Below are 24742 nucleotides of genomic sequence, written 5' to 3'. Positions count from 1 at the left end.
CCTGTGATGAACGCCAGAAAGAAGGCTCTAGAGTTCAGTCTGCACACATTGCTTCGGTTACTACACATATGAATTCCGGGATGCTGGCTGAGCACTAAAAGTAAAGAAACGTCTGACAGTGCTGCCATTCCACGGACCAGGGGTTGATTTAATCATAAGTTAATAGCATCGAATCGTGTTTAAATATTTCTGGAGCCCAAAATATCAAATATGTGTGCATTTTAAAATGAATGTGTGTTTGTTCAGCTCTGTACTCGCCGTTTTTATGATAGTAACAGCCAAAATAGACGTCGCCGCTGTGCTGCCACCTGCTTTGGACCTGCCATCTGACGGTGACTAGCATAAGCGTGGTCTGCGTCAGTCGTCCGTGAGTAATTCCTTACCGGCTTTATACACGCACACAATTAGAAATACACTACGATATTTATTCGGCCAGCACTTCTATTTAAGTCGTGGTAGATCAGCCTGATGGTTACGCATCACCCGGCGGAAGATTCGGAGAGATCGCACCACTTGATGGAATATCCATAGCTTCATCGCATCATCTCTGAATATAACGTCAACTGAACTACATAAATGAGTCAATGCCCACGAACAAACAAACAAATACATGTTGCTGCAATGCCAGCTTTCACTTGCTTTGAGTACTATACAAAGCATATAAAAAAACATAATGCCCTGTGGTATTACAAATGGACGGAGTGTTCGTAGCACACACACGATTCGAGTTCTGAGTCTTCAGCATCATCAGTTCGACTCTTTGTCGCCTATTTTTGGTCTCGTTGTTGACAATCCTTTGAGACTTGCTGCCAGATCTTCAAAACAAGCTCGGTCAATGCAGAAATTCCGGGTCACTGAGGCAAGGCCGGATCCTGCACAAGCTGCCGGAAGTTCAGGCCGGAGCGTCGAAACGTAGCGTACTGTCGCGCGTCCAGCAGGTCCACCACTGCAACGACACGGGAAGGATCGGCGTTCAAATCTCCCCCGGGTACTCCCCCGAAACAGATCACCCACTCTCAATGACAGTGGCTTTCACCACCGAGCACGTGAGGTGAGGATCGCTCCGCTATTGGCCGTCCGCTGGCCGTCCGTCACCTGATTGGCTAACTAGCATAGCTCCAGGCGTGCTCTGTTTGGCTAACTGGCAAACTAGCATAGCTCTAGGCGTGCCCTGATTGGCTACTGCGATTGCCTCCCAGCTGTCAGGTCACGTGATCAAAGTTCCCGGCTGTCAAAGTAAAGCTACAATATTGTGGGTTTTACAATATTGTACAATATTGTGGGTTTTAAATTAAGCTAAAAGTTTCAATTCATTTGCACTTTCTCTTCAAATGAGGTATTAAAAGGGCATGTCACTGAGTAAGGTAAACAAATGATGTTTGTCTCAAGCACATACTTCCGATCGATTGCTTATTCGTTCAAATGATTTAAAATGCATTCTTGGGACATCCATGAAAGAGTTGTATAGGTAGTCGACTACAGAATGATGTTCCACTCCTCAGAAGCTATCAGTTGACCGGAGCGCTAAGTTGTGCCGTTTATCACGCAATTAAGCGTGTCGATTGTGAGCATTGGGAAAAAGCTATAATTTGTGAACTCCGTCCGTGTCATGCGGCACAGCCTACCACTTCAGGCAAATAAATGCTTGTGAAAAGTGGAGCATCATTCTGTAGTCGACTATACGTCTCGGTAAGCAGTGATACACGAGTATATTTCTTGCTCCTAAAGCTTTCATGTATGAGGTATAAATCGAAAATAGCTTTCACCTTTCTGCACAATGTATCATTATTCAACAGTTAAACACTTTATACCCCAGCACGTCTTTAAATCTCTGAGCATCCAGCGTCCGTGGCTACATACCCTCGACGTCTGCCTCGAAGCCGGTCGGCAGCTGCGTGGTATTGCCGTCGTTGAACACGGCGATGCGCACCTCTCCACGGGCAAACACCATGTGAGGCCGGGAGCCGCTCTGCAGGTCAGGTCGGGCCACGTCAGATCAGGTCAGTTTGGACCCAAACAATCACAAACGAAAGAGAAGGATCTGACATAACTCAGCAACCATAATGAAACACGGCGCTGGGTAGGTGTGCAATAGAAGTAGTATACGTACGCGTTAACGTTTACGTTAGCGATTTTTGTGTTGATTGTCCGCCTTGTTTTCTACTTGCAAGGTCCGACCAAATATGGTCTGAGATCTCCAATTCATGCCACTCGCCTGTTTGATTCGGTTGCCGCACCAGCGCGCCTCGAAACCGTCCCGTTCGCGCTCCACCTCAATGTAGGCGCCGTCGCAGTCCACTGTGTAGGGGGCGCTCAGGTTGTTCACCGTCACCAGCAGGTAGAGGTGAGGCTCCGTCTGGTGGCAGGTCAGGTCAGGTCAGGTCAGGTCACAGGTACTGACGGGTGCAGGTGGAGCTCCGTCTGGTAGCAGATCAAGTGAGGTGAGGTAAGGTCAGGTCAGGTCATGACATGTCAAATAAAAATGCAGGCAAAAAGAGGCTCAGTCTGGTGGTAATCAGGTCAGTTAAATTCACCAACACTTTTTTTTGACTTGTAAGTAAAACATGACCAGATTTTAACCCGCGACCGCCTGGGGGGTCGGATCCGACCCCCTCCGTTTTTCTTGAATAACTCATGAACCACTTTCGCCATCTACTTGAAACTTGGCATAACTTCTCCCCCATCAATTTGACGTCTCCTGTGCAATATTTTAGAAAAAAAATCCAATTTTTTTGAGATATATCGATTTTAGTGATGTAACTACATGGCGTTTTTAGTCAAAAAGTGGTAAATGTTTGAAAAAATCGCCAAAAATCAGGGTTTGAAGCAAATTGCAAATTAAGGACAGGAAAAGACGCAGCTCAACGAGTTCTTTAAAATGGCTATCTCGGATTTTCCATCAAATGCGTTTTTCACCCCTAAAAATTCAAAAAACTATATTTTTTGGAAAACAGCTAATAAAATCCAAAATTTTGAGAATTTCCAAAAAACCGGAATGTATGTTGTAGAGCTCTATTAGAACATTAGATGCCCCAAATTTCAACTTTCCATCTTGATTTTTGACCCCCAAATTGTAAAAAATAGCTCCAACATGCATAGGGCATGGTGACGTCATAAGCATTTTCGTGAATTAGAGGTACTTCTGAACATCGCATGTGAAAACAAATGGCACCACTAGATTTCTGGGACAAAGCTCGTCTAGAAAAGTGCATTTTTATGTCAAAAATAAAAAGTTGAAAAATTGACTTTTTTCTTAGCCCTCGTTTAGTTATGTATGGTATAAACGATTTTTTATGCTTTCAATGCACACTTATCACCAGCACAGCGACTTGGGGTCACATATAACCATTACCATCGGATTCGGCGTGAAAAATAAGCCATAAAACATGTGTCGCACGCCCATGTAGCAGAAAGTGAAAACCGTGACCTTTCGTGACCTGACCTGACCTTGACCCGTGCTTAGTATGACCCCTATACGCACATGGTACCTTCACTACTAGTGACACTAGGCCTTTGAGGTCATTTTTGGTGAGTTTCGAGCAGGGGTGTCGATTTTTCAAAATGGTTGGGGGTGCTCAACCCCTGCACCGGGTGAAAGATTGCAGCTTTGCCATGGGGCACAACCGTACAAGGCAGGGCTGGTTATCCCCATAAGGTACCTACTGATAATGCCGGGATTTCCACTAACATTTCCCAAGGGCAGAACGTTCTTCTTGAAAATCATTCTGCTCGTCCTAATACTTGGCTACCTTATTACATAAACATCTTTCCGAAAAAAGTCGTATATTTGCCGGCAGCATGGCAGCAGCCCCGACACCTCTGTAATAAGGTGACAGAAACCAATGACGGCGATTAGCACCGGTGCAGCAGCCGCTGCGGTCCGCAGGGGCGGACATTGCGCGGAGGCAACGGTGGCTTCGAGGCTCTGGCGGCAATCAGACGATCCCAATAATACCTAATCGCTGAAAAATGACAGGTGATCGCATTTTGATATTTACGGGTTTACGATTTTCCTCAGTGGCGTAGCCAGGTGGGCCGTGAGGCACGTGCCCCCCCCCCCCATCAGGTTCGGGCCCAGGGTCCCCTCGGGTTATTCGGGCTTGAGGGGCCCTGAGGCGCCATTGGCCGCTAAGAGTCAATGTTGGCCATATTTGGACAAAGAAGGATCCACGGGGCTCGTAAAAAAACCCTCATGGGCCCACAAGTACCAACACTAAGATCTCCATAAGGGCCCCAAGCCAGTCTCTGAGGGCCCCTTGGCGGCCTCTGAGGGCCCCTTACCGGCTTCGAAGGGCCACATGTCGGACTCTGGGGTCTTAACCGGCTTATTCCCAGCCAGCTAATTTGGTCTTGGTCGTAGCTGGTTTTACTCTGGCTAGCTCCGGCATTTGCTCCGGCTTAAGTACGGGCAAGGTCTGGGGCTCTACTGGAGCTGACACACGATACCGGAGCTCGCCCGCATCACAGCCGGACTTATGCCGCATCAGCCGCGCCGTACCTCCACCGTACTTCAGCCACAGTAAGCCAGAGCAGCTATGGCCAGGGTGCAGCCGGACCTGGTCGTAGGGAGCCGGACTTGAGCCATGGCAGGGAGCCTGACTTGAGCCAGACTTGGCGGTCCGGAACCATACCAACCCGGGAGCGCTACAGCAAATACATACTGGCTAGCCGGAATAGAGTCGTATCGACCCAAACCCCGGATTTGACGGCGTTCCGTTTATACCGGCCCAAGTCTGGCATGTCGCAGTTGCCGGGGCAAAACGGACTTGCGCTGAACCAAATTGCTGGCTGGGTAACGGCGCCAGCTCTAGGAGCTCCGCACCCGCCTGTAATGGCCCCACACCCATTTCTCTGAGGGCCCCTATAACGGCGACTGTGAGGGCCCTCACCGACGCCCCTGAGCGCCACACCGGCGTCTCTGAGGCCCTACACCAATGCCTTTAAAACCCCTACATGGGCGGTTCTGAGGGCCCTCGTCAGGTACCAGCGACCCTGACGGTCCCACACAGGTGGCTCGGAGGGTCCCAGCGGCGTCTGAGAGCACCATGCCGGTCTCTGAGAACCCCACAAGGCTCCTGAAGGCACCGGTGACCTCTTGATATCTTCTTGTCGGCCTATGAAGGGTCCGTTCCGTAACAGCAGTTCTGAGGGCCACACGCGCGCCTGTGATGGCCCTAAACCAGTGTCTCTGAGAGCCCCCACAACGGCGCCTGTGAGGGCCATCACCCGTCACCGGCAACTGTGAAGCCCCTACACCGGCGCCTCGGAGGGCCATACATTGCCATATCTGAGGGCCCCGCACTAGTGCCTCTTAAGGCCCTATATCGGCGGCTCTGAGGGCCCAACACCGTCGCTTCTGAGGGCCCCACAAGTGCACATGACGGCCACCCACCGGTGACATTTGAAGGCCCCACACCGGCGACTCTGAGGGCCCCATCGGCGTCCGAGTCCGTGCCGGTCTCTAAAGACGACCCCACAGGGTTTCTGAAGGTACCACCGGCCTCTGATGGCCTTTGCCGGCCTCTGAGGGCCCGTCGCCGGTCTCTGGAGCCCCCTGCCGGCTTGTAAAGGGTACGCGTTATCAGCTCTAAGGATCAGACACTCGTGTACGACGGACCCACACCAGTGTCTTTGCAACTGAACGTCTTTTTTCGCCCTTCTTCTTAAGACTAACTTTTCTTTTCTTTACATCTTATTTCATGCATTGTAAATAGCGTAATTGTTTTATTTTTGGTAGTGAAAGCCTGCGGAACGAATTATTTTCCTCAAGCAGAGTTAGTGGGAGTTATTGAGGGACAAAATGATTGAGGTTGCTAACTGGAACATTTGGGGGTGCCCGGAAAACCATTGGGGGTGCTCATTTGAGCATTGGGGGTGCTGCAGCACCCCCAAAAGTATACAAATCGACACCCGTGGTTTCGAGCAGCAGCTATCGATTCCGCTGTCCGTAAGCCTAATCATGCAAAACCCCTGAAGTTGACCTTTGACCTGACCTTGACCCGAAAGTTGACCTCAATCTTAAAATCTTAAGAGTGCTTTGGGATGGTCTCGTAGAGACCTTTCGAACGCCGCCTCGCGGGGCTCGATACGACCATTGGTTCTCGAGATAACAGGGGGGGGGGTTGTCGGATCCGACCCCCCCCCCCCCCCAGGCTGTCGTGGGTTGGTCGTGGGTACGGAAATAACCCAGGCGATGTCGGGTTAAGAGCCTAAATGCGATTTTCAATCAGCAGTCAATAACTTTAAAAATGTGTATGACTGCAATGTGTATTGGAGAAGAAGTCCAACTCAAGTATTCATTCATTCTGAAATATGCCTCAGGTTAACACAGACGATATTCCTGTCAACGACCTCCGTGACCTTTCTGGTTGTATAACATGAAAAACAGGATGGTATCAGACTTATACGGGATTATGCATTATCATTAGCGCAGAGAAGTCGCCACGGTAAGATGAATTGTTCTGCTACCATTGCTTCGGCTCTCCGGGATCTAAAACCTGTTCAGAACTCGCCGGTGGTTTTCCCGACGGCAGCTGAGTGCAGGCTTCAGTTTATTAGTCGGCTTATCATAAACATGAAGAAATTTGATTATTCTGGCTTGCACTTCGTAATGTCAGCAGTTGACAATGTTGTCTCAAACCGTTAAGACCTTTAAATGCAAAACATTTTTTTTCCAATTTTCAGTGGTTCCATTCTTGTGGGTGTCATCCCGTTCTAAGACGTCAGGCATCGAAGTTTTGTGCTCCTTTAGTGCCAGCATATTGGACAGCTTCCATTGCTACTGCTATGATGGGACCTGCGTCCATCCTATCCATCCCGACATGCATACTCCTAACCGACCCTATCAGACCCTCCTTTTATTCGGCGGGACTTTGTCGCTCTGCGTTCATCCAGTAGACCGTTTTGGGTCTGCGTTGCTGCTGTCTGAAGTGAACCTCTCACCTTGATCTGCCACTCGCAGTCTACGGCACTGGTGGCCTTCCGCGAGCCGCGGTGTCCAATGCCGTGCAGCAGAGCCGACACGAACGGGTACGGCTGAGACCGGATGAACCTGTGGCCGATCGGGCCGGGTCGTCAGACGGGTCGAGAAGGGTCGGGATGGGTCGTCAGACGGGTCGGGCCGGGTCGGGATGGGTCAGGATGGGTCGAGATAAGTCGTCAGACGGGTCGTGCCGGGCCAGTTCTCTGAGTCACACCTGTCTCGGCGACAGATAGCTCAGGTGCCGACCTCTGAACCGTCGGCGACCGGCTGAGGCCACAAATGGAAGACGAGTCGTCAGTAGCGACCGTAGACACTGGTCCGACGACAGACTCTGGCTTTTTTATTGTACTCAGCAGCGGTTGGTGACCTGTGTTAATTAATCAGTATAAGCTCTCTGCGCCTGACTTTGATTTGCGGTAACAAAAGTTATTTTACATTAGCCGATTTATGTTCAGTAATTTAAGAGTGGTAGCTACGTGGCTTGTTATTACGATTTACGACCACTAGAAATCAATATGATATTATAAAAAAAAAATGTAGTCACTCACCTAAACAACTGGTCATCAGTGTTTCTCAGACTTTCAGCTGCGTCGAAGGACAGCATTTGCTGTTCGGGCTTAGATGGCCCAGCATGGGAACTCTGCGACTGCTCCGAGTCCGCCAGAGGTTCTGAGTCCAGCGAGTCCGAGTGTGGCTCAGGCTCTGGCTCCGAGTATGGCTCTGGCTCCGAGTATGGCTCTGGCTCCGGCTCGGAGTGCGGTTCCGGTTCCGGTTCCGGCTGAGGCTCTGGCTCCGGCTCCGGCTCTGATTGAGCCTCCGACTCCTGCTCTTCCGTCTGATCATATACAGGGTAGTCTTGCTGCGGCCGGTCCGGCACCCCGGCCCCATACAGCTCAAAGTAGGGTCCCTGGCCTACCACGATGGTCTCGTGCGTGGCAGACTCGTCTGGGTCCTGCACCGCTCCGCTGATCACCTCCCGCATCATGGGGGAAGAGAAGTCGATCCAGGCGGGTCGCTTGGGCGGCCACAGCGGCGTGTTCTGGTCGCCGTTGATGAAGCGGTACACGCTACTCAGCAGAGACAGCGGATCCGTGGAGACTGGAGCGGGATCGCCGGAACCTTCAGCTTCTACAACTTCTTCAGAATCAGCATCGGTATCATCACTCTCTTGGCTATCATCGGAATCATCACTTTTTTCGTCTACTTCTTCGAACTCTACATTTGCTGAATCATTGCCACTTATCTCAGCATCTTTCTCAACGACATCTTCAACGCCTGCATCTTCCTCGTTATTTTTTCCATCCACTGTATTAGAAGCAGCCGTTTCTCTGGTTTCAGTGTCATCATCATCATCACCATAATCATCATCATCGCTATCATCATCACCATCATCCTCGTTTTCGCTGTCCGACTCTTGATCTTCCTTACTTTCATCTTCGGTTTCAGAAGCAGTTGCCTCAAAAGTCGCAGTTTTTTTCTTCTCTACAGTAGCATCAGGATTACTGTTGACACTGTCCGTTGACTTAATCTCTTCTTCGTTAGAGCCTGATTCACTTTTTTCCGATTCTGACTCATCAGGACTTATATCAACCTCAACTCCTATCTCGCCCGTGCCAGCTTCATCAGCGACCTGCTCCTCACTCGCGAAGACCTGTGGGAGGGGATCTCCCTCGGTCTTTGCCACTGGAAGCTCCTCCAGCACGACACCCTTTTCCACCTGGGCCAGCTGCTCGGTGCCCCTGACCACCGGTCCCGACACCGGTCCCGTCTGCAGCTCGCTCTCGACATGCGCCGGAATGTGCACCTCCGGCGCAATGATGTCTGATTCCTCGGTGACCCAGGTTTCCTCACGGATCAGCGGGTGCTTACCGCTGTATTTCTGCGCTCCGCTGTTCACCGAGGTACCTTCGGAGTCGTTGCTCAAACTGACCTCTTCCTCCTGAAGCGCGGACTCCCCAGACGCCTCGATGGTAGCGTCCCTGTGGGTCTCCCCAGGTGCCTCGAAGGCGGTGTCCTTTTCGGTCTGGCCAGATGCCTCAACTTGGTCATCAACCGGCTGCCGGGCCAGTTCTGTGGCGAACGGGGCACTGCCAGATCCCTCCTCTTCGTCAGGGATGTGCTGAAGGATGACACGGTCGCCCTCCACGCCCTGCACTAAGAGCAGGCGCTCTTCTGAAGTCAGCGTGTCATCAGACTGGCTCACGGCCTGAGAAGGGGTCACGACAGCCTGCTCCTCGAGATGGGCCGTGGCCTGGTCACCAGTGGCGTCAGCAGCAGGTCGGCCCAGCGGCAGGGACGACAGCAGGTGGTAGATGGTCTCCGACGGCTGGGGCTGCAGCTGTGCCACCGGCAGTAGCTCGTCCTGCTCCTCCTCCGGTGAAGCAGGATCATGGTTAGCCGAGCCGTGCACCTTCGGTGCCTCCACCTCTGCTCCCGGTGCGTCGGCCGACAGTGGCTCCTCCTGCCGACCCAGGTCCGCGGTCTGATCCGCGACCACGCCGCTGCCCTCCTCCGCTGCCTCCAGCGCAGAGTCAAACTGCAGGGTGAAATCGCCGGAGCCCTCCCGCTCCGCCACCTCCAGCGCAGAGTCAAACTGCAGGGTGAAGTCGCCAGAGCCCTCGCGATCAGGCGTCCACTCCAGAGTCACCTTGTCGTCGTTGATGTCCGTTACCTTCAGCAGCCGCTCATGGTCATCTTCTATATCAGTCTCCGAACCGACATCAAAGGCAGCGAACTCTCCGGAGCCCTCGAACGAAAGCCCGGGAGCTTCGCCATCCTGTAGTGGTATCCGGATTTCGTGATATTTGTTCAGCGGGATGGTCGCAGATGCGGAAAACTGTTCTTCCGCTCCAGAACCTTCAATCTGACTCTCAGCAGCACCTGGCAATGCCTCTGGCGTTTCTGAGCTCTCATTCTCCATAAATGAGTCGCTAAGGGAAGAAACAACATGAGACTCAGCCTTCACAGTGTCCTCATCTTTTCCAACGATATGAGAAACAACACGGTCTGCAATGGGATAATAACTCGTCGACTTTTCCTGTTCTTGGTCGGGCTGTGCTACAGATACCTCTTCGTCTTTCTGATCATCGGGAGTCTTCCCATAAGGCGAGTCGATCTCAGCTCCTGGGGCACCCTCGGCCTCGGAAGTTCCCTCTGGCTCGACACTGACACCAGTTGCGCCGTCTGTTTCGGAAGCCTCATTGGGGCTCTCTGCGCTTCCCTCCTCTTCCTCCTCCTGTGATCCTGACGACGCTTCGCTGGCCATGGCGGAAATGGCCGACAGAGCGGATAGCTCAGCCAGCTGCTGCTGGGCGCTGTCAGAGCCCTCAGGGCTGGTGGCGCTCTGGCTATCGGAGCCCTCAGGGCTGGCGGAGCTCTGGCTGTCAGAGCCCTCAGGGCTGGTGGAGCTCTGGCTATCGGAGCCCTCAGGGCTGGCGGAACTCTGGCTGTCAGAGCCCTCAGGGCTGGCGGAGCTCTGCTTGTCTGAGTCCTCAGTGCTGGCGGAGCTCTGGCTATCGGGATTGGTGGGGCTCTTGCTATCGGAGTTGTCGGGGCCGGCAGAGCCGTGCCCGCAGCCCGGGCTGTGGGAGTCTCCGGAGCGCTCCAAGCCATCCGAGAGGTGGCCAGTACAGATCTCCACCGTGTCTGTAATATCCGCCGGCTGTGGTGTGGTGGTCGGGACCTCTTCTGTGTTCCAGAACTTCACATGCTTCTTCTCTCCCTTGGCCACATGGATGACGGTCGGTTCAGGTCCGCATACGTCAGAGGCCGACACTGTGAAAAGGCGCAGTTTTGTTAACTGAGTTGCATAATAAAACGTATTTACATATTTTAACCTTTAAACTAACATTGTGTCGCTGGGATAGAGGGAGGGGGCACTCCTGGTCACCTAATACCTACTGGGTGGCGGCATAGAAAAAAAATTGTAAACCCAGTAGGCTAAAAAAGGTTAATGGTCGGGTCATAGCAGGGTTATAGCGATAGGGCTATTACGGTTAATCGGTTGAACGTTATCCAAAACCAATTCTTATGTGACACATGCAGCGTTGCTTCTTGCTATTATATCTAACAAACACTTCTAAGCTTCGGCAAGGATAGTGACAGTCGGCATTTTGTGTCAGATCTGTAACTTACGTGAAGCCACTTGTATAGTGCCTTCTGGCTTACGAAGGCGGGGCAAGGCGGCTTATCCGATTGTGTCATCCACGGTTGCGATATCGTGTGTGAAAAACTACTCAGATTGAAAAAAAAATGTTTTATCGACGTATTGTTGTTTTGCGTCCATAATCAGTTAAAGCTGTCCTTTTACGGATTTTTTTTTTTAATAAGTTTGCAATGTATATGTTAGCACCTACATTGTACATTGGTAATGTGCGTTCGATTTTACGCTCGTTATAAAACTTTTTTAAATAAATCGGTAAAAGGATGTCATGTTACTTATAGTTACGTCCGTCTCTTCATTCGTCAGTTCGTCCGTCCCTTCGCTAGCCCGTCGTGAGACTCTCTCCCTCCCTTTCTCCCCCCTCTCTCTCTCTCTCTTTCTCTCTCTCTCTCTCTCTCTCTCTCTCTCTCTCTCTCTCTCTCTCTCTCTCTCTCTCTCTCTCTCTGTCTCTGTCTCTGTCTCTGTCTCTGTCTCTGTCTCTGTCTCTGTCTCTGTCTCTGTCTCTGTCTCTGTCTCTGTCTCTGTCTCTGTCTGTCTCTCTCTCTCTCTCTCTCTCTCTCTCTCTCTCTCTCTCTCTCTCTCTCTCTCTCTCTCTCTCATCTCTCGACTTTTTATCTCTTCATCTCCCCATCTCTTCTCCCCCACCCCATACCGACACAAGTGGCTGTAAGAAACGGCCGAAGGCACGGCGGGGAGCGAGGGCCGGTGTAAATTCTCCTCCCCAGTGCAGTGCGGCGCCAGCGCCGGCGGCGCGCAGCAGTTCGTCGACTCCTGGCCCTTAGTGCGGCATTCCTGGCGCAGTCAGGCGGCTCGTACAAGTTCAAGGCCGGGCTGCCGCCACCGTCTGGCTTTGGACACGGCCGGATGACCACTGTGCGGTTGTAAATGTTTGCGATGGGGCCGTGACAATTATTTAACAAATTGTGGAGGAGAGTCGGGACTTGTGAACATGATGGGACGTCTCTCTACTGTCTCACTCTGCGTCTCTGACTCTGCGTCGACTGAGGTTTGGTGTTGATGGGTTTTGGACGGCCAATGGTCGACTACGCCATTCTTATATGGATTTCTGACACATAATCACGTGTTTATATCTAAAAAGGCAGATGCGATTATTTTTCGGGAGGGGAACGATACACGGATCAATGTTACCCGTTGGATATAACTACGCAGTTTGCATGAGTGATTTTTTATGTATGCTGTATCGTACGAAAACACTGCAGGCACGGATACAAGGGGGGGCCATGGGGGCCATGGCCCCCCCCCCTTGGCCGATTTTTTTCAAAAATAAAATAAAAAGTTAAAAAGCTGAAAAGGGGGCCTCCTGAAAATAAAGTGGCTATTCATGTTGAGATGTTGCCTGAACAGCTAGATAAGCTCAATAGACGCAGTTTTTTTGGGGGGGGCCCAACAAGTGGGAAGATGGGGCCTCCAACAGGTGGGATTATGGGGGCCTCCTGGTTTCTAATGGCCCCTCCCTTGGAGATTTTCTGGATCCGCCCCTGAAACACTGACAGCTTTGGAGGTGCAAGGCTATCTGGATTTTGGAAACCGAGTTCTCATTAGTCGGACCTGGATCCAGTCCCATATACAAGGAGCAAACCAGTGGTCTGCATCAGACTCACACCGGACCGGATCTGGTCCCGCCGGACCGGTGAGGCAGCGGCAGTCGGTAGTCGGGATTGACTCCCGGATCACACGGTCACCGACCGGTCACGCGTCTTCACGGCAGTCCGGCAGTCACGGTGGGAGGGCATGGCTCGTGACGCGTCACCGTGACGCTACCGTGACCACCGTGACGCCAGCGTGACGCCGCGGTGTGGTTACATTGTGAGAAGTGATTACAAGGGCCTTGTCGGCTTGATAAAGAGCCATGACTTGCGATCGGCTCCCCGCCATGGAGCTCCTGGCAGAATAATATGCGGTGTTGACGGCCAGCAGTTCCGTGTCGGTGATACAGCAGGTTCAGAAGAAAGATTATTGTCTTGGAGGAATCAAGTGGTGCAGGCGCCCAAGGGCAGAATGGTGCGAATGGCTTCATGGTTGGTGCACCCTTTTACCACAAATCATCATCAAGGACGTAAGACAGTCTTGAGCGCCAAGTCTCTCCGAGCCCATGAAGGTGATCGACAAGAATATTATTGTGCTCGACACTGAGGGATCAGATATACGCAATACGCATCATTTACACACCGACACCACATGCAAGTCAGCTGAAGGGCGGGGACCTCAAAGTTTTGTCTAGGGGCCCTGCCTCTAGGGGAGTGTCCAGTTGATCGGCCTGACACGGTGCACTGTAGGCCGGCAGCCTGAAAAAGCGCTAGAAATTCCCCCAAACTGACTGTCCGCAATATGAACAAAATAGGTATCATTTAATCCCAAATTGATCGAAGAATACGATTCCGATACTAGTTTTGCCCTAAGGTCAAAATTGAGGTCGTCAGTTGTCACCAAACACAAGACAATTAAGACTCTCTATAGGCCACCACATTTACCGATTTTAATGATGAACTTTAGTGGTAGTTTATTAGTTGACCAATCGTCGTTTTGAACGAAATTTCCTGTCAGACTAGTTCAGGGCACTGTTGTTCACTGTGCCAACATCATTCTGACATATTGCATCGCTTTTCTGCAAGATAAGCTAGCTGTTTGCAAGCAGCTGCAAGACGTAATTTAAAATCATATCCAATTTTTCAATTAGACTTTTATAAAAACGTTATTTCGAGCGGCTAAAAATGAACATTTCATACTAGCCTCTGATTACTCATCTTTTGTTCCATATAGGTGCTTTGCTGCTTTTCCCTGCTACTTTTCGAGATATGCGCCAGTAAACCACATGATGTAGGGGCAATTGTCACCTCGCCGCTCTACTGAAGGCCCGGCGCTCTTTAAAACGCTGGAAGTTGTGAAAAACAAATGCTTACAATCTAAATGAAATATATGTCCCTGAGCTCAGAATTGATCAACGCACACAATGCTGTCAACATTTCTGGGCCAAACTAAAAAATTCAGTCATTATTAACCCCTAAACACAAGTCAGTGATAATCAACAACAACTTGCTCTTTAGTTAGACTTTTTGAGAAATGTTATTTCGAGCCGTTAAAAATGGCCATGCCATACAAACCACCAATCATCTTTCTGCCATGCCCTACTCGCAATTTTTGCTAATGCCTGCTACTCTTCGAGGTCACGTGACCTCACCATTAAAAGTGAATGGGGAAATAAGGAAACTGTTGTTTTTGCGCATGGAATGATTTCAAACTATCTCAAGCACACGGAATCGTGATTTCGTGCACTCCTTGCAAGATCCGATGCTTTACTTTTGCATTTTTGACCTTCCGTGACGTCATTTATGACGTCACACCGGCCATAGGAGTTTCTCGTTAATAACTCATGATCAAATTGAGACAGCGACTCGGGAAAGCCACCAATGGACTCGGGAAGACCTCCCGAATCGAATGATATGCGATACGACCTCCTTCGATTAAGTTCGTGGCCTGATGGGCTCTGAACTGACCTTGACTCGAGGTCAATACCTTAAGTTGACCTCACCCGAACAAAAAGTATACCATTCGACGCGCCTGAGCCAGACGAACACGATGGTGCCAAAATCGCTGCTCTGCGGCCATTTTTTTGCGAAATTATTTGCCAAAAACCAAACCCTACCTTGGGCCTTTTGACTTCACCTCAGAGGTTACCGGTTGACCTGGAACCTTAAAATCGGGTATCAATCGTTCCGCCTTGAAACGGCGCACACGCTTGTTTTTTCCGCGAGGCTCTAGCTCCATTAGGGGCGAAACGGCAAAAAGGGGTCGTACCAACCCTCCCCCCCTCGGCCGGCCGAGGGGGTGGGGGGTCCGACAATAGGTCCGGCGAGGGTTAAGCAGCCCCACTTCGTTTTTAGCATGTTTGCTTGTCACTGAGATCAACAACTCAATCACAAATAATTTCTAGCACTTTTCCGGACCCCCGGCCCAGTGTGCGGTGGCGACGTGCAGACTCATGACGAGCGCCACCGTGCGGTGATTCGCACTGCGACATTGGACGGTAGCCGGCCGCCGGCAGCCGGCAGATGGTGGCGGGCAGTGACCCACACAGGGAACCGGCCCGGCCCGGCCCACCTTCTCACCGCAACCGGTCACGGAACGCTGACTGGTAGATCGAGCCGACCACCGGAACAGATGATCACTTGTCATTGACCTTGCCGGTGACATCGCACAACACTCGAACATTCCGGCAGCATTGAATGCGACGCTGAAGGGCAGTGGATGTCAGACTGCAAATCGGCTGGGGACTGGGATGACGCGGGAACTTGGGTATTCCCACCGACAAAATACAAGTACCGATAACTTGCCGCGAACACACGATGCCTGCTCGAGCTACAATCTTCCTCCGCATACTATTAGCCGAGCCTCCCCTCTGTTTCGCCCCTGCATATTCAATCGGGATGTCATCTGGCCTCGGCCGACGGCGGGTCCGTCTGCCTCGGGCCTCCCTGCAGCTGCAGCCAATGCCCTCTGAGAGGGTCGGCCACACCGGGCTGGGCTGCGGTCATCGGCGATCAGCCGTCTCACTAATGGCAGCCTGGGGCGGCGCTGGCGCCAGGAACGGTGCTGCCGCCGCTCTCCGGCGCCGACCGGCCGTCCCCGGCGGGAAGGCACGCACAGCGGCCCAGGGATGACCGGCCGGGAGTATCGCCCGCCTGTGGTCACTGGTCACTACAGCGAGCGGCTACCGACCGGGAGTATCGCACGCCTGTGGTCACTGTGGTCACTAGTGAGTGACCGCACAGGTGACCGCACAGGTGGTCACCTCATCCGCGGGTCAGTGACAGTGACCGGCCCGACGGCTGGAGTCGATGTCACGAACTTTGGTCATCACTGTCGCCATCTCTTTTATCAACGTGAGCTGACAGAAGGTCTTTGACTGAGGGATAAGGCATGCGGCTTGACTGTGACCAAGCATATCTACTGCACCATTTCTTCAAGTGCTGATTCAAGACGGTCGTTTCAATCGCTCTGAGATATTTCAGTCCCGCCGCGGCTACCCGGGGCAGGCGGCGCGCCACACAGCCTGGGGCGTTAACTGTTCGTAGGCGGCTGTCCTTGACCGAAGCGGCAGGCCCGGTCGGCTCGCCATGCGTCCCAGGAAGCCGGGATCTGGGCCGATGACCGGCCGGGCACCACGCTACCCTGGGCCCGGCACGGCATGGAACGGCACAGTTACCGGGGGATGTATGAACAGGTCAATACGCATTACCAGTGGGCTTCTTTTGAGCTTACAATTGCAATCTGTTTACAATATGTAACTAATGTACTAACTATATGTGCTGCTCATGTATCCCCGGTACCTGTGAGCAAACTGATATATCAAAGAGCATTGCGTTCATAGGTCTGTTTATACTCTGTGCCGGGCAGTACCTGCTGCACTACGTGCTGGACTGCATAAGGTATAGGCTCATAGCGGGCCGCTGGCTTGTGAACACGTGGGACTGGTGTGCATTATAATTTATACCACCAAACCGGAGTCACGGTCTCAGACTCGCTGTCAATGACCGAACCACCAGCTGACCAAGAGCGAGACATCAGATTTTCGAACAGCTCAACCGACAGACGCCTCGACACTCTGGCTGGGGGGATCCAGAGCGTCGTAAGCCTCGTCGCAGCTGCGACGTGTCGCAAGTTGTGTAGTAAGTCGTTTTTGAAGGGATCAATCGATGAGTAGCGTTACTTAAGTAGTAAAGTCTATCGCAAATAGCCTGATTTGCGACACAACTTACGAATTTGAAATAGCAGTCGTAAGTTGTGTCGCAAGTTGACCTTGCCTTGAGGAAGAGGTCACAGGTCACAGGTCATTCGGGTCATGGTCACGAAATTTACATGGTAGGTGTAAAATTGTTTAAACTTTAGATCCTGAAAATTTGGTTGCAATCCGTTGACGCTAACGCGAGTTATAGAGCTTGAACTGACGGGTCGTCTATGAGGCCTCAATCCGTGCCAGCGAGAGTGTTGAAAATGGTGCATAATATGTTATATTCACATTTATTGGGGTATTCGGGGATATGAAGTAGCCTAACACCATTCCAGCAACTACTGGCGAATCCAGAAAGGCGGTCTTGGACGTTGCAAGGGGCAGCCCCCCAAAATATTCTCCCAATTCCAAAAACGACGTGTCCCAGCTGACCCCGATGACCTCCAATGAGCTCTGTGATGACCCCAAGTTGACCTTTTTGACCTGACCTGTCCCAGATGACCTCCGTGACATCCTTTTGAGTTCTCTGATGACTCTAAGCTGACCTCTGTGACCTGACGTGTCCCAGATGACCCCCATGACCTCCAATAGAGCTATGTGATGACCCCAACATGACCTTTGTGGCCTGACGTGTCTCAGATGACCTCCGTGACCTCCAATTGAGCTCTCTGATGACTCCAAGCTGACCTCTGTGACCTGACGTGTCCCAGATGACCTCCATTTGAGCTCTGTGATGACCCCAACTTGACCTCTGTGACCTGGCGTGTCCCATATGACCTCTGTAACCTCTAAGCGACCTCTATGATGACCCCAAGCTAACCTCTGTGACCTGACGTGTGCCAGATGACCCTCATGACCTCCAATAGAGCTCTGTGATGACCCCAAGTTGACCTCTGTTACCTGACGTGTCCCAGATGACCTCCTTGACCTCCAATTGAGCTCTCTAATGACTCCAAGCTGACCTCTGTGACCTGACGTGTCCCAGATGACCTCCAATTGAGCTCTCTGATGACCTTTAGTTGACCTCTGTGACCTGACGTGTCCCATATGACCTATGTGACCTCTAAGTGACCTCTCTGATGGCACCAAGCTGACCTCTGTGACCTGACGTGTCCCAGATGGCCCCAATGACCTTCAATTGAGCTCTGTGATGACCCCAAGTTGACCTCTGTGACTTGATGTGTCCCAGATGACCTCCGTGACCTCCAATTGAGCTCTGTGATGACCCTAGGTTGACCTCTGTGACCTGACGTACCCCCAAGCTGCCCTCTGTGACCTGACGTGTCTCAGATTACCTCCGTGGTCTCCAATTGAGCTCTGTGATGACCCCAAGTTGACCTCTGTGACCTGACGTGTCCCAGATGACCTCTGTAACCTCCAATTGTGACCTCCATCTACAAATTTCTTACCTCTCTCTGACCTCAAACTCTCGGAACTCATTTCTTCTAAAGCATCGATTCTAGATGCCCTATAGCCACGAATCTCCTGTGATCGATCCCAAATTTTATGGCAAATCACGTGAGCGTTAGCAACCACAAGTCACCCAGTTAATACAAAGCTTCAGAATCAGAGAACATGCTTGACCTTGCTGTCTCATAAGCTCGCAAACCAGAAAGGCGAATGTTCCTTTATGCGTGATAGAGTTTTCGACCTTACTGACGTTTACTACGGGATCAGCTGATCGTGTAGCCTTTTAAATTCTCGAGTAAAGCGGGTATTTAAGCCTCGTCGCAGCTACGTTCTGTCGTATCCTCCGACAAACCCCTCTTTCCTCAACATCCCTCCTTTTCCGCTACGACACAACTTGCGACGGCATATGTGTCGTAACTTGCGACGTGTCGTAGATGGACTTGCGACGCCCTGGATCCCCCCGGCCTAAGTATGTAGGTGTGTGCCATATTTTGATGTGTATGTACATACATATATTAGGCAGTCAGTAGTCGGAACGTCGTAAATGAGCAGAAGACCAATCAAAGGAAACTCAGCTTTTTGTAAACGGGAGATTGTGTCATTAGCTGTGTATGTGAGATAAAACCATAACCTTGCTTATAGTTCCAACTGTCTTTTTGCTGTTGCTTTGTTTTCTAGCACACAGTCTTCGTTAACCGGCAGTTGCTTGCAAATACGTAGGCAATGAAGCAGACTGCAAAGCTTGCAAAAAGAGGTACCTACAGGTATAAGCACTATTTTTGTGTGCGCAAAGTAGTGACAAATGCTATGACGTCGCCTAACCAGTTCGGACGACATTTGAAATGTCCTTCACGTTTGTGCTTTGCTTCTTTAATGCTTCATCTGTTCTTTCGCAATAAACAGCTCGAGTCGGGGCAATCGTAATGCATTCCGCGGCCTTGTTTCGCGGGCCGTCGCGCACTGCACACGCTCCAGCCGTCTGCGCTAACCGGACTCGGAAGTGCGGTGCACTGAGCAGCACGAGCCTCAGTGCGCCCGGTTTGCCTGCGTGCCACAACACACACTGGTGGGATGACGGGCGGCGATGACTGACAAGGCTTGTTCACCGAGCCGAACCGAACCGGCCCTCTGTCTGGGGAGGGGAGGAGGGCTACACTGCCTCAGTCACGGCTGGGATCGGCGACTGTTGGATGGCATTGGCTTTCACGGTTGGATAGGCTCACCACAGGTCATCGACAGCGGAGAGGGAGAGGAATAAGAAGGTGGGGAAGGAGGTAGGAGGGAAAGGAAGCTTGAGGAGAGGGAGAGTAGGGCCGGGAGAGGGAGAGAAAGCCGTGTTCTATTAGCTGCCGTTTGAGCAGCGTCGTCAGACCGAAATCGGCATCGAACCCAGCGGTGCCATCAGACACAGCGATGTACGAGGAAGCGAAAAGGTCATCCGACAAGACACCGTCATCATAAGGAAACGCCGTCAGCAGACTGAGCGGTATGATCAAACGAAGAGGATAGACGTCAATCATTGACTTAACCCTACATAGAACGCCTAGGGGGGGTTGTATCAACCCCCCCCCCCTGAGGTTTTTTTCGAAGTGCACGCTAAACGGCTTGTCGTAGCGGGCTGAAATTTTCAATACCCTCTGGGGCAACCTTTGCGCATCTTTTGCCGAAAAAAATTGATCGGGTCATGTCAGGTCACGGAGTTATGACGTCATAAGAGGTACAGCCTCCGGCCGACAGTTACCAAACGTGTGCGCCGAATCCCTAGGTTTTCTGCCGGTGATACCCACATTTTTTGATGGATCATGATGAAACTTCCCATGCATGTTGGGGCAAGCATTGGCTATCGTGTGGTGCAAGAAAATTGACCGGGGCAGGTCAGGTCACGGAGCTATGACGTCACAAGAGGAACAGCGTCCGGTACTATTTTTGAAAAGCGCCCGAACCACTATTTTGCTAATTCTTGTCACCTCAATGGGAATATGCAGCAATATTAGCTTCTATAGGGAGCAAATGGACCTCCCAAATCCAAAAATACAATCAGATTTCAAAAATTTAAATTTTTTTATTTTTCGAATTTCTGCCGCCGACTGTGACCTTGCCGACTTCCGGCGCTCCCAACGCGCCATTGTTAGAGCTAGGGAAACGAAATACATACCAAACGATAGAGAATTGATCAAGGAACACGATAGTGAAGGTTTTAAGTCGATATCTCCCACCGTTTTGCCGCAATCGCCGCGGAAAGTTGAAAAAGTTTGATTTTTTCGGAAAATTTGACCTTTGACCGGTCATAAGTAGGTCAAATGTTGACCTAGGACCAAAAAATATACCACCAATCGCGAGATCTCGTTGAGAGCAATCCGTTGGTTTTTTCCGCTAAGCTCTACGACCTTCCGTTTCGAAACGCCACGGGGGGGTCGTAACAACCCCCCCCCCCCCCTGGTCGTTCGTGTTATGAGAAATGGCCTGGTCGTGCGAGGGTTAACACTAGGCCCTGTGCCTACACACAGATGACATCTGTCTACATAACAGATGACAGCCGACAGGTTTGGCATAACCTCTTTATAGATGCCTCTATAAATGAGCACTGAACAGGGATTGGATGGGAGTAGCCTTTTTCACGACGGAACATTGAGCACCCATTTGATCCGTTTGATCTATGTGGTACCTGTGAAATTTTGGTACTTGTTTATTGGTAGAGTTTCCATCTTTCGAATGAAATGCCGGTTGCTTTGCTTCTTTGATTTCAAACTCATGCAAATAGGTGTCCCTGTCCAATGCTTCGTCGTGAAAAAGGGACCTATGTCATCTACGCTGGAGAAGAAAGGTGCTCCTGCCGCCCTTGACATTGAAGGAGGGAAAGCAGCTTAATTGAACGAAGAAAATGCACACTGCGCGCTGGAGAGAGAGGGGGATGAGTGTGAGAGAGAGAGAGAGAGAGAGAGGGAGGGGGGGGGGGGTGGAGAGAGAAAGAGAGAGAGAAAAAAGAGAGAGGGAGAGAGGGAAAAAACTTCAGTTTGATAACATACTGAATAACTGAACCTTCAAATATTGATTATGAATATCAATATTCAATCAATATTTCTCTGATGCAAAATCGATGTAAAACTAAAAGTAAAAAAGGGTTCTCGCGAGATTAAGCGGTAGGTTTTGCACTTTATCATTTCCGGTTATACCTCAGAAACTAATCGATCTACGATGAAGCCATTTTACACGATCATGGCCGGCTTGTTACCCAACAAGTCGATCGCATTTTCAACACTTAAAAGCTTAAGACGACGAAGATATAATATAGCCTGAAGTACACTAAATTTTCTAGGTGCAAAACCTACCGCTAAAACCCGCGAGACCTGTACATGGCATCCGAAAAACGTATTAGGTACAGAAGAAAAAACTTCACCAACCGCAGTCCGCAACCATACCAGTCAGGAGGCTCATAAACATCGAGAGCCCGTCGCGCTTCGAACCCGATCTGTTATAACCGGAAACACGTGCTCTCACCACGCGGAGTCCAACGCTCTTCCGACTGAGCTAGGGACCGGCATCAGAATTGAGAGGAAGAGGAAACTTCTTTATTTTGCTGAAGAGATATTATTCGTTCTAAGTGAGAAAAAGCTAAACATAATCATGAAAAGTCTTAGCCTAGATAATAGATCGGACAATTTGTCGTTGCATTACATAAATATAGTAAATACTGACGACGTGGCATTTAAAGGGACCCTCCCACCTTCAAAAAAGTTAAAGAATTGGCATGAAAGTGATGTCCCTTGGTTCAGAAAGAGCGAAAACGAATATCTACCAAATTTCACCGAAAAATATTCACTGGTTTTCAAGATATTAGGCTTTTACTTTTGTTTACTTTTTGGGATCTCCCCTGTTACTAGCGACTTTATTTGGAAGCAATAATTTGGCAGCCTTAAAGTGCGGCAGACGTTGCGCGCAAAGCAGCGTATACCACCACGTGTTAACGATGGTTTTAGTCTAAGATTTAAAAATCGTTAGATCTCCGCTGACGTCACAAATTCTAAGGGGGCATTCCAATGCATTAGCCCCTTAGAATCCGAAAACTGCAAGTTTGAAATTCCATATCTTCGAATTAAAGCATTTTTCGATGTTGTGAGTGCCCAAACCGGTATTTGCAGGCCATGGCCACCAATTTGGCTATCTCAACTCAAAACTAATGTTAAGATGGGAGTGTCCCTTTAACATGAGCCATATGACGTTCGACTGTCCATCGACTGACCTTGCATCGACAGCAGCTATTGACGCGTGCGACACTCACATAACCCTACCCCTCACCTGACCTGACCTGTGAACTGACCTGAGAGGAGCAGTGGGAGCAGCGAGGCGCCGACCAGCAGCGCCCGACGAGCGGCCGAGGGGGCAGCCATGTCCGACCAGTGTCAGGTCGAGGAGCCGACTGGCGGCCGGCCGGCGCTCCGCGACCGGTCCGACACCTGCTCCGAGCCACGGTCTGGTCCCTGCACTGCTACCAGTGCCGGTCTGGTCCCGCTCCAATACCGTCTCCCAGTGCTGGTCTGGTCCCGTTGTGGCCCCGGTCCAACGTCTGCCCCCCAGTCCCGGTCCTGCTCTCGTCTCGGTCCCGCTCTGAGCTCCGATCCGAGTTCCTGCACTGGCTACCCGTCCCAGAGCCAGTCCCAATCCCAGTCCCAGTCCCAGTCCCAATCCCAGTCCCAGTCCCAGTCCCAGTCCCAGTCCCAGTCCCAGTCCCAGTCCCAGTCCCAGTCCCAGTCCCAGTCCCAGTCCCAGTCCCAGTCCCAGTCCCAGTCCTGCCCCAGTTCCGGTCTGATCCCGTAAGGCCTACCGATTTTAGAAAATCGGAAGCCTACCGACCTCCGATTTTCTGTTTTATTAGGTATTACTTCGGACCGCTTTCCAGGTTTCTAAAAGACGATTCTTCTTGACATAGCATATTAGTAAAACAGATGCTCTTTGAAACGCCCCGTTCTAATTTCAACTTGTATGCTCCACCTGCAAGTAGGCCCGCTGTTAACAAGCTTTCAAATGACAAATTTACCCAGCGCCAAAGTGCTATGGTATCGTAAAACATCGAGATGGGGAGGCGTTTTACATCCCCTCCACCAAACCCGGCTTGTAAAGCAGTAAGCGACGTTCGGAAGAACGCCAAATATAAGAACGCAAGTGATCTTTTTTTTTATTCAGGCCTCCCTCCAACGGGCTCTTATAATGTCCCAATTATAGGAGAGCTCCATCTCCTCCCGGCCACTGTACCCCACCCCCCAGGCTATGGCTGAAGTGGGAGCCCACCCCACACCTGGTGACACAGCCGGGGACGACGCCCGCGGAACGGGCGGAACCGGGAATCGAACCCGAACCCGGCACCGCCCGCACCACGGGTCGACGCCTTAACCGACTGCGCCACCAGGGCCAGGGCCGCTACAATGATCGGATCATTTTAAGTTAGGTGAAACGTCAGGTCATCAGACATCAGCAAAGGTTAAGTTTTCCAATTTTGACGTTCCAGGACGTGATCAAAGCTCGCATAAAGATGGGAATAAAACATAGCAGAAAAAAACTTGGAAAAAACATTCGATGGCTCTTTTTAAAGCTCGTGCCTGCAGAGGGCAAACACCTTCAACAGCTAAGAACTGTGCAGAAAATATCTTTTCTGCAATAACTATGACACATAATTCGGACGTTATCTACTTTACCAGCATCTTTTTCTTCCGTCGAGACGTGTCGAATAAACTATAACTATGCCTTAAAAGATCTTATTGAAACTTTGACCTACATATATGGCCAAGGTGGAAAAGATCATTTTGCACATAAGTCGACCTGTATTGTTGAATTGAACACGTCTAGTGTGTGAAAAAAATTAACTCACATAACCTAAAAACGTCTAAGGGTAAGGGGCTTAGAGTGGAGTCCGACGGGCGCTTTTTTTCTTTTTAATTCAGCATATGGTATTCAACATGCTATTACTTCTATGTTTCGTCGCGAACAACGTCGCAAACCTTACCGAAGTTCAGGTCACCGGTATAAAAAAACGAGTTATGCGGTTGATAGGTAGGGGACGGGGCACTCTTGGCACTGTCTGAGGATTCAAAGCAACCGCTCGATCGGTGTGAATAAGGCGAGAATGTGCTTTTACTTTAGGTGAGGTCACTTGACGTGACCTGGGCCTCGTTTCATAAAGCGAGTCCGTAACTTACGGCGGTTTTTGATCTTCTATTGGAAGTGCATGTGAAGCGATGACGTTATTTTGAATCGTTGAATTTATTTATCTTGCAAGCAAGAACAGAAGGGAGAACGGGAAATATATTTATCGCTTCACATCACATGGACTTGCAATACAAGACCAAGAACCGGCGTAAGTTACGGACTCGTAACTTACGCCTGGTGACTGGTGACCTGACTTTGAAGGACCTCTGTCTGATATGTCCACAGCATATGCGGAAAG

General features: G+C 50.7%; 1 protein-coding gene across 1 annotated transcript; it reads right to left on the bottom strand.

Moving 5' to 3' along the window:
* Window positions 1–411: 411 nt before the first annotated feature.
* LOC122389234 (surface protein-like) lies at window positions 412–22835 on the bottom strand. Its single transcript, XM_043381069.1, has 6 exons — window positions 22622–22835; window positions 7531–10756; window positions 6943–7051; window positions 2216–2356; window positions 1861–1969; window positions 412–946 (listed from the first exon to the last, which is right to left on the bottom strand). Exons 1-6 carry the CDS (start codon window positions 22689–22691, stop codon window positions 852–854), a joined length of 3750 nt encoding a protein of 1249 aa, XP_043237004.1. The 5' UTR covers window positions 22692–22835; the 3' UTR covers window positions 412–851.
* Window positions 22836–24742: the final 1907 nt, after the last annotated feature.

This window comes from Amphibalanus amphitrite, unplaced genomic scaffold (genome assembly GCF_019059575.1).
Source record: "Amphibalanus amphitrite isolate SeventyFive unplaced genomic scaffold, NRLGWU_Aamphi_draft 000349F_arrow, whole genome shotgun sequence".
Lineage (NCBI taxonomy): Eukaryota > Metazoa > Arthropoda > Thecostraca > Balanomorpha > Balanidae > Amphibalanus > Amphibalanus amphitrite.
This window is presented reverse-complemented; position numbering and strand designations above follow the sequence as displayed.